The 11159-nt window shown below is 37.6% G+C and overlaps 1 protein-coding gene across 2 annotated transcripts in view; it reads left to right on the top strand.

The window, feature by feature from the left end:
- The first annotated feature begins 1659 nt into the window (after positions 1-1659).
- The window catches only part of LOC134667459 (uncharacterized), an 80374-nt gene continuing 70874 nt past the window's right edge, over positions 1660-11159 (top strand). Inside the window, exons 1-3 of one of the 2 annotated variants that reach the window (XM_063524875.1) lie at positions 1660-1858; positions 3656-3809; positions 4191-4252. In XM_063524875.1, coding sequence (XP_063380945.1) covers positions 3786-3809; positions 4191-4252 — 86 coding nt within the window. In that variant the 5' untranslated portion in view covers positions 1660-1858; positions 3656-3785. The other variant, XM_063524877.1, reaches the window with a different exon arrangement.

Below are 11159 nucleotides of genomic sequence, written 5' to 3'. Positions count from 1 at the left end.
TAGTGGCGTCCCCTATGCAAAATTTCGCTTAATATTCAAATATTTGTGACCCAAAGACGGACATGATATGTAACATAAACAAATGAATTTTAAACATGGGGGCCACTTTTGGGGGGGTAATTAAATGAGAAAATTAAAACAGTTTTTTTTAGATACTTAATTATAATAATCATCCTGAAGAGTACACTGCCCATTTTTCCTCAGGTATGAAAATATGGACTCTTGGCGGTCTGGCATGACTTGCGTTCTCGCGCTCGACTCCGTACATCTAGGTACCTACCTAAATAGCGAGACTTCAAGTATGCTAGACCACTTGGTTAGGTATTTTGTATGGCATTTGTAGGGTAGGTACATATACGGTACCTATCTATTTAGAATAATAGACATTGATATATATATAGTCGTATAAAATTCTAGCATAAAATCTTTGAGTTACAATTATAAATAACGCTTGACATTATCATTGGGTTGGGCAGGTCGTTTAAAAAGAAAAAGTGGTCTTAAGGATGACTCACGTTAGACCGGGCCGTGTCCGGGCCGGAGCTTCCGGCCCTTACTTTCCATAGAAAACGATGCGCCGGAAGCTCCGGCCCGGTCTAATGTGAGTCATCCAAAGGAAAGAATCGCTTCAAAAGATCAAAATGTCCTCTCATGTTCTCCCGTCCTAAAAGATAAAGTACCTTTAAGATAAATATTATTTTCAAAAATTGACTCTAATATGATGGAATCAGGGTGATTTTCGGAACTAGCCGAAACAACAAACATTTTGAAGTTGTCGGAATTACCCGAATATATACACCCTAATAACTTCACGGCCAGAAATAAAACTCATAAAACTTTGATAATCCTAAGGAGGAATATCCATAGGCGATGGGATTGACAATACGAGCCATTTAACCCACCGACATGTGTAGCGTGGTCACAGAATAAATAATAGTACTAGGTACAGAAGACTCACTCTCTAACAAAACGCGTCTGTCACGATCAGCACAGATATGGCCGCTAGGTGGCGACAGCGCCACGCGCGGCTTATGGCAAACCCCAAAGTTGGGATCGAACGGATGTACTTTTAGCTACCTGTAGCAAAGCGACGAAATCGCGGAGCGAGCCACGCCTGGCGTGGTGTAGCTTAGCTGCATAGCTTTTAAAAGTATCTACTTCAGAAGTATGTTTTTTTTTAATAATTTTGCACAATACCTAGTGGTGCATCGTGCATCGCGTAACCACGAGGTAGCTATCGACCTTTCCCCGCCCAGTTATAGTATAGCTGCCCGCCCAGTGCCGCTATAATGTAGTGAAGAGACACACTTCTATCGATATTGGTGTCGATATGAATAAATGCTGCCTCAGTACCTGCACTTCGCTTCGGTGCCCGCTTAATAGGAACATTGCTGCTTGCTTTAACTAGATCAATGTAGGTACTTACAGTGTTTTATTTAACTTCCTAAATGTGGTATTCCACCTGTGAAATTTCTTTGACCAATGTCATTGCATCTCACTCTTTCATTAAGCAAAATGTGAGACGCAATACACATTGGACAAATATATTGGACAGATGGAATATCACCCTAACCACCCTAACATACACTGGCAGCTGATTTCCCACAGCACGATCGACTATCGAGGTTTTTCCTCTCTCGTCCCTAGCAATCGCTTCATTTTCCTCAGTTCCATTTGAACTAGGGGGAGGACCGCTCGCCGCGCCGAGCCTTCCCATTCGCGAGGGAATTACAATTTCCCAACACGAAGTCACGCGATAATAAAAAACCTTTCAGAGCATAATTTTATTTAAAACGAAACATGTGAGCTTCTGACGAGTTAAGTATTGCTTCATGCCGGTTCCGATGCCGATATAAAAGTAAGTATTTGCGATTGGCGTAAGTTACATCAGTTGATTGTTACCAAAAGTCGTTTCAGCAAAGATACTGATATACAATGCCTATTAGTGGGATTAATGAATGTTTAGGTACTTTTATGATGTAGTCACTCGAATACATTCTCATTTCGTGACTTTTCTTTTGATCGTGTTGACTGACCGATATAAGTTTTAACCTGATAGTACCGCAATGCACTTAAATACAGGTTGATATTGTTCTTTATTTCTGTATAAGTAATTAGAAACAGAAGGAACCAAGCGGACGAAGCGTTTAGGTTCTGAACGCGACTTTTATGTTAAGAGAGGAAAAATAGGAATATTAATAAGCTGATAATTTTAAATAACTCGATTAGGTAGGTACTTATCAAGTCAAAAGGTAAATGTGACACTAAGCACTAACATTAAGGTTTCAATTTTTGTTACCTACTTAATATGGTTAAGTACTTTCCACTCATCACAGTGGGGGTTTGCATTTTGATTTTGGGGAGGACGATAAGAGAAGTGACTATTAGGCACATTATATGTAAGTGCCTATTACGCATAGGTACCTATTTAAGAGTGCCCTAAGCTATTTCAAAAATTTGCATTTCTCCGTTTTCCACCGATCACAGGACTAGATATACCTACCTAATGTCTTTTTAATAAACGTGCAAAGTTTTATTACAATCCAACACGTAGACTATACTAAGTATTAAAATGAGAACGAATTCTCCGTTTTTATGGTAAGGTAAAATTCGGCCTTTTGCTGGGGACTCTTAAGTGCTTGAGAATCGCTTGGTACCTGCTCTCCCAAGGGCAGACCTCTTGGAACCTCTTGGAAGTCAGAAAAAAAATTGCTCTTAAATATATCTTTCTTTACCCTGTCGCCAGTGCCGCCATACATTTCATAAACAAAAACAACAGACCCATAACACAAAAGGGACACATGTTTTCTAAGTTCAACCATAGAGAAATAACTAAGATGGTTCAACCATTATCTTTCTTAGAAGATAACAATTAATTATTACTGACCGGGACATTTCCGTACCCACGTAAATCCACACGTGGCCAGCACAAGGCACTTCTTGGGATTTTGTATAGCAGGTAGTGGTCCTTTTCTCTTTAGCGTGTTCATTTGAATACTTCGTACTTGGTCAGCAATATCAGCGTCACGATATTCTAATGTTTACCTACGTAGTTGGTCAGACTACGGAATGTAGGTACATACCTACTTATACCACGTAATGTACCTATGCAACGAAATTAGTAGTATATAGGTATAGAGGTAATGGGCAGCGAGAAGAACATCCCGACATACGAAAGCATATTTGCCCGAGCAAAAATGGAGACCTTCGCTAACGCTCGGTCAATGAGGCGATTGAGTTAATCCAGATAAGCACATTATCAAAGTACCTATAGGTAAATTAATTTTAGTAAGCTAGCACACAAATGTAAACGTAGCAAACTTATCCAGTCGTAGTAGGTAGGTACTCGTAGTTTTTATTAGGGTTCCGTACCCAAAGGGTAAAACGGGACCCTATTACTATTAAGACTCCGGTGTTGCCGCGATAACAACAAATACTAAAAAGTACGGAACCCTCGGTGGGCGAGTGCGACTCGCACTTGTCCGGTTTTTACTATACTATATCGTTTATCATGTTTTAGGAACCCTTAAGACACTGATATATTATTTCATGTCATGATTCGTCGAAATATAAGAGACAGCATTGTTCAGTATGACCATATTTACTTCTCAGAATATTATCAGGCTTAACAAAGTCATTCTGTTTTTTTTTTCAGGTGAGGAGTCCGGTCCTCAGGAGATGGTCAGTTCACCCGGGCGCACAGAACGGCCACGAAAATTGCTCCCCACGGGCACGGCAGTCCGGCGCGCGCGTACATCGCCTACCACAAGCTCGGCGGCGCCAGCATGGACACGCAGACCCCGCCGCAGGTACCTGTCATACTCCGCTCGGTTACGAAAATTGCTCCCCACGGGCACGGTAGTCCGGCGCGCGCGTACATCGCCTACCACAAGCTCGGCGGCGCCAGCATGGACACGCAGACCCCGCCGCAGGTACCTGTCATACTCCGCTCGGTCACGGAATGACTCTGCCACATTCCACCCCCTTGGCTACGAAAACTAAGTCCCACAGCAGTTTTAGGTAGGTGCCAACACAACACTCATCTGGTCTTGGAGTAGCAAAAAACATGTAAAACATGGAAGATATTTCGATTAGTGGAAATTACCCCGCAGTCGAAATGGTCCCCCACACCTTATTTCAAATGTTCATCTTGTCAATGAGACTGAAATAAATGAATCTGTCTGTTTCAGGAGTGCGAGTGCGGCGTGCAACCATCCGTCTTCTACTTGCTCGCTACGCTGCTACTTACGAGGTACGTTCATTAGTCAACTTTAGGTTAATATTCAAAGAAAAAGCCAGCAGTTACAGAAAGTTTATGAACAGCGGTTCAACAGTTTATGAACCATGCTGCCACCGCAGAGTACCGTAAAACGGGGTGAGTAGGTTTCGCGGGGAGAGTTGGGTTATGAATGGGGAGAGAAGGTTTGAGAGGGGGGTGAGAAGGGATTTTAAGGCTACTGCTACAAAAATAATGTATTCCAATTTAAAATGGGGCTATACGCATAATAAAAAAAAATCGATCGAACAATCTTCCAAAATCACCTTTGTATGAAAAATCCTCTCACCCCAAATACGAGGCACTACGGGGTGAGGTGGGTTTTCCTCTTTATCGTCAAAGTTATAAAATGGAACTACCCAAAATAAAATACAAACTAAAATACAAACGGCCGAACCACTTATTATATATATACACCATTCAGTTTTCACATGTAAAAATAAAATTTTATCGAGGTTTGAAAGTCAAATTTCACCCAACTCACCCCATTTTACGGTACAGATATGAGGTCATATTTGTCTACGTGACTGCGTAATAATCACTACACCAAATAAAAAAGTCATCCGCCGCGTCTGTCTGTTTGTGTGTTTGTAGTAGATAAAATCAAAAAGTACTGAACGTATTCTCATGCGATTTTCACATATCAGTAGAGTGATTCTTGAGGGAGGTTTATAGGTGTACAATTTGTTAATCCGTGCGAAGCCGGGGCGGGTCGCTAGTAACATTAATAACAGTGTCCGTCTTTCAATAGCGTGGTGTTATATTGTAGGTAATCGATTCGGATCCTTAAAATTTCTCTATTAATTACAGCAAGTATAAGGGCTCATTTAGACGGTACGAGAACTCGCATGCGCGTTTCATTACATTGCATTATTTGATCAGCCGTCTGAATTGATGTAACCTCAATGGTCCGCAATGCAACTAAAATCGCATGCGAGTTCGCGCGTCGTCTAAATGAGCCCGGACATCTTTTAATTATCAATCTATGACTGACATCGATGTTTTATTTTCTCAAACTCTCGTTTTTACCACAAAAACTTCTGTCTGCTTATAATGTTTAGTACACACGATTGTAACTTGTACAAGTGTCCAAGCAATGCTTCACTGGGCGCTCCGCTAACTTTAGTTTAGTTGTTATACTGCTGCTAGTTAAATTGAAGAAGTTTGCTACTAAGTATTTCTGGTTCACGAGTTAGTTCTCAAATTTACTTGTTCGGTAACTGTTCAGAACATTTATTACTAAACACGTCTAGAGACCTACTTAGCAAATTAGATACCGTCGCGTAGGATTTTTAGAACTATGGGGTTTTAATACGCACTAGTTAAGTAGATATTAAGAAGGTGTATTCCCATCTTGTTGATTATTTGTTTGTAATGGTATTTTGGGACCGATACGACCCAACCTTCAAACCTTCAAGATAAGAGCTTCCACCCATAATAAATGCCGGCAACGCACTTACAACATTTCTGATGTCCTGGGTGTCCACGGGCGACGGTAATCGCTTATCATCAGGTGATTCGTCTGCTTGTTTCCCTCCTATATATAGTTAAATATCATAAAATAATGTACATATTAAAAAATACCTACATGTGTAATCAGTGTAATAGATTTACATCGTTTGATTAGTAGGTATAACACATTTTTTTGCTAAATAGGTATGTGGCTTCAAGTCAAGGGTAGACCGATATGATTTATAGTTCGTTTTTTTAGCATTTGAAAGAAGGTAAGCGATCTTGACATGTCTTTTAATCGAAAAACGCTTTTGAAAATTTTGATAGGTATTTTTAATTTTTAGTTATAGTTATTTTAATTGTAGTTAGTTTTAGTTTTATATTCCTATTTATGTCTTTTAGTAATTTATGTAATTAAATATTTTGTCAGTGCAATAAGGAGTAATGTAATTTTGAAAAGTCAATAACTATTACTTATGAAAGCAGAACAATATAAATGATCGTATTAGATTCATAATTGTTACATATTTACCGTAACTTATTTTGTAAATGTGTTTTTCAATTAAAAGACACATCAAGATTGTTTACCTTATTTTTAATTCGGTTAACTTTACGGGTATGATTTTAAAATATAAACCTGCTATAATATAACTCGCCAACGAAAATTTGCGGCCGGGTTATTATTAATATCCTGGTAGGTTTTTCTATCACTATGCCTCTACATACTATCTATACCTATAGAGTGATATAGTGATATGATATGATATGATAGAGTGAGTGAGAGTGAAAATAACAGTCTGCTGTACCTATGGTGAAAAATTTGTAACCTAGTTTATTAATTCGTCCTTTACATAACACTCATACAAAGGTCCCATACTTGTGCAAATAAATAGTTCGAATAGGTAACAAATCCATTGCTGGTAACGTAAGTAAATGAAGTTGTTTGATATTTTTACAGTAGGTACCTATTTTTAGTTTAACAATTGAAATATTTAAATAAATCCCTGAATACAAGTCGCAAATGAGAAAATTACATCACAGAAAATAAAAAAACAGAACGCCATACAATTTTTAACAAACAGTACGCAAGATAATAGGACCCCCTATTGTTTTCCATAAAGTTTTAAGTCATAATGTATAGTTTGTCAAATTATCATCAGTTATAAAACTGAAACCGTTAATTTTTCAGGATTTTCGTAAGGTTATCCTGTAGATAGGTTAGGTTAGGATTGTTTTATAGTAATCCTGATAGTGACGCGTTTCCGAACCAAATAAATTACATATGACCAACGAAAATGCGGGCAAACAATACATTATGGCTTGAATACATTATGAATTTTAAAAAAAATTACTTAAAACTTTTTGGGAAACAATGGAGACCCAGGATAATAGTCAAAATAATATTATCATTAAAGATAAGCATTATTTACTTTTAAGAAATATCAGTATACCTACTCATTAAATAATGAGTCGCTTTGTTTACGTGCTGCCCTAATGATTCACATCAAATATACCGTACAGAAGGTTCATAATCCCTTAACTTTTGTAATAGGCATCCCAGCCGCGTGATCTCAGAGGTGGTCGGTCGTGGCCCCCACCCGACTCGAGCGCAGCGCGTTCATTTCGTTTCGTTTCGTTCGTTAGTTGCAAATCAGATGCAGCACAGTCACCACGACTACGACGTCAAGACCTTCAAGACTTGAAGTTCAAGTAATCATCTAAGTTACAAGTGTTGCTGAGCGACGCAGCGCCACAATCTTAAATTATCTAAAAAATTTTCTTGTAAAAAAGGAATGGGCTTGGGCCGTCTGAATGGACGGAAGGCATTCGTTGACCCATCTAAGAAGCTCGTCGCTGTATGGAAAAAGGAAGAGGGATACTCAGTGCAATAACTTTACTAAGAAATGTGGAACCAAGATGAAGAAGTCATTTGAAAACCGTTGATTTAATGATCGCTCGCTGGACTTCCCCGAACGGGGTTCCATCCGGCGGGCTTGATCTGTACGGCGTCGAAGAAGAGAAAAAGAAGAGAACAGAATTTTTGAAGACCAAGTGAACAGTGAAATATTCTTTTGAAATCTGTGGCCGTCTATGCTGCCACAATGCTGATTCCTGGCATAAATAAGATGAACGTAAAAAGGTACATTGAAAAAACAGCAGTACCTCTTTCAAAAAGGCCGTTACAATTTAAAAAAAACGTTTATCTTTACGTTACAATTCTATTGGATGTATATTTCCGCAGCGCAGGCCTTATCGTTATCAGATAAATTGTTTCTTTTTTGTCGTAATTGTTTTGACACCACCGTTCTTTGAATTTAAAAAAGTGGTTTTCTAAAATTTGCATTTCCCTTGTGATGTCCTACCACAACACAAACCTAGCCTACACACAAACCTAGGTACTTTGAAATGGCCTCCGAGTACCGATTGTATGAAAATACATTAAATTTGTTTAAAAATCAAGAATTTACATGGTATTGGGTGGGTGGGTAACTATTAAGTTTCTTAAAAAAATTAATAAAAATTGTCATCGTCCAGTCGTTGTTCTGCAGGTTGTCGTTGTTGTCAATAATTATTGTTGTTCGGATGGTTCTAGATTCTCTAGAAAAATATAATAATATCTATCTATTTATCTAGTAAAGTAAATGGTTGCTTATGTCGTGTCTTTTTCTTCTAGATGCTTTCATGCTAAATTTTTTGGTCGAAACAAAACTTATATCTTGGTCTTTTTTTATTCTCGAGTTTGCTATGGTTGTTGTCTAGTTCTAAAAATGCAAATGTTTATTATTAATACTAAAAATAAATAAATGGTAAGTTTATATATGTCGTAGTCAGATCGTATAATCCGCCGTATTACATTACGGCTAGCCGTTTTCAAAAACAGGGGCGTTTTGAAATGCGGCGGTTCGACGATTAGCCGGATTGTCACTGCGATACGTTCTTCAATAAGGCGGCCCACGTTTAGCCGCATCGTACATTGTAGAGTGACCAGTTCTTTCGGTCGCCTACGTAACCGGAGTTTGACAATGTTTGCAATTTAATTTATTTCTACCATGGTCCCACCGCACTACATGTGTTTCTTTTCCAAAACATTTCCTTCACAACTTAAATAGACGGAGCCCCGCAAGCGGGGCTCCTATTTCTGGGCGGTTTGCCCTTCGGGCATCTGAAGTTACCTAACGAACCTAACCTAATTACCTACCTACGCTTTTTTCCCCAAAGTGTAATGTTTTCACGGACGTCTCACTTAATCAATAGGTAGGTAGGTTAGGTTCGTTAGGTAACTTCAGATGCCCGAAGGGCAAACCGCCCAGAATCTGTGGGAAGTTGTTCTATGAAAATGTTGGTAATGGGTGGAAATACCGGTAATTGTCGGTTATAGTTTTGTTATATTTAAAATACCATTTTAACACTTTTTTTTTCCTGTAACATTGTTTTTTATTTAGAATTTTAAACAGTTGAAATTAAGATTGTAATTTAATATTTGTAAAAAAAAAATATTTAAACAGGCGGAGACGGTTCCTAAAATTGACTATCGTATTTAAAGTTGCCATATCATAATGGGGTTTCATGGTTTTTCAAAAAATAATACAAAATACAAAATCACACTTCAAAACAAGAATGTTTTACGACAGTTTTAATAAATGCTTTAAAAATATCTTGTTTCTCTAATCTGGACATGTTTTATCAAATAATAATTTCGTGTCGTTTTGTTGTTGTCGAGATATGAAATGGTAATAGGCAAGCTTTGTTCGCTATATCTATGTTTAATGCTTGCAAGGCATTGATAGGATGATGGGTCCTATCCACTGAACGATCACGGCCTTTTGGTGCTGTTACGTCCAGTATAGGCGTTTAAAATCAGCATCAAAATCTTCGAATGTCTGCTAATTTTTTCTATATAAACTTAAGACTATATATGTGCGTTTTTCACTTAAATTGGGTTTTGCAAATGCAGGCTCATCACGCAAACTTATTATTACAGCACGCATATCAGTCAACTATTATATATTATTATTGTTTCTTTTGTGGTAAAATTGCTGGAAGATCTGGGTTGACTTTTGAGGTTTATTGTTTATCATGTATCAAAGTCGAACCCTTCACGGCACGTCAATTATTATTACATTTTTACAATATTTTCAACTTTCACTGGGTTGACCCCAGTCCCCAGTTAAAATTAATAAAATTAAGAAAGAGCTCATCCCAACTCGATTCTCTTGATTTTCTTGTTTCTTTATAATATGCTTAATTCTATTAAAGTAACGTACAGTAAAGTCAAGAGGAGGTTCAACATTTTCTTCCACTTCCACAGATGGAATCTACAAATAAATGAATGAAATACATAACAAAAAAATATTGCTTTAGGCTTTAAATATATTAATTATAGTAACTGGATCAGGGGGAAGTTGTGTTCAATGATAATGTTGGTAATGGGTGCAGAAACCGGTAATTGTCGGTTTATATTTAATGGCAAATTGAGGTGACCTTTGTCTGACAGTTTGTTTTTCCGGTAACATTGTTTTTTGAGAATCTAAAACATTTTTGAAATCACACAACAGTGACGACTGATGACTAAATGTTTGTTTGTGCGGATGTGGTTGGATAGAAGGAGTTCCTGATAGAGTTTTTTCAAAGATATAATTGATGGGTGAATTGTATTCGTTTTTGCAATAAAAATACTTGTTAGGCAATCATTAATTTCCTTTTCGAGATTTATTAAGGATTCTAGGATTTGAAGTGAAATAGTTGAAACATGTTTAGCTTTGAGACTAAAAATCAATGATTGGGTAGTGTTCTAATATTTATTTAGGCGTTGATTATTTTAAATAATAATAAATTCGTCATAGGTGATCTTAAATGTAGTTTCATTAAAGGTTGTAACTGTAGGTAGATGAAATAATTTGAGTTTGTTCAAGCATGAGTGAAAAAAGGTCGGAATCTTGTTTTTCAAGGTGATTTATGCAATCGTCATAACGCTTGGCGTCTCTGGCATCAGGTGTGCCGATGAGCCAGATGAGAATTGGGCTAAAAGCATCTAGTAATTCGCGTTTTTGTCTTGCGTTTTTACCTAAATAGGTACATATTTAATTGAGAAAGATGGTTTTTAATTTTCTAAGTTCATTTTTAAGAACGATTTGCCTGATTCTACGTGGGTGAAATTGTTGTATTGAGTTGAGATGATGTGGAATTTGCTAGTCTTGTAAGTGAGTCTCTTGCAATAAAAATCTCTCTCTCTCTCTATAGATAACAAGTTTCCAAGATTCATCGCTAAGGAAGATTATTCCTTCTTGCTTAAAGAATAAGTAGTCCAGAATACGAAGGGACGCGTGGGTAGGTTAGTTGTGTGTTTCCATTCGCCGAGGTGAAGGCCCTGAAAGTGACATATTGGTCTCATTAAAATTGGAACGCGTTATGATTATTTTTTTGATTTTCT

This window comes from Cydia fagiglandana, chromosome 9 (genome assembly GCF_963556715.1).
Source record: "Cydia fagiglandana chromosome 9, ilCydFagi1.1, whole genome shotgun sequence".
NCBI classification, from domain to species: domain Eukaryota; kingdom Metazoa; phylum Arthropoda; class Insecta; order Lepidoptera; family Tortricidae; genus Cydia; species Cydia fagiglandana.
Note: the sequence above shows the minus strand (reverse complement) of the source record. Positions and strands in the feature narration are given on the sequence as shown.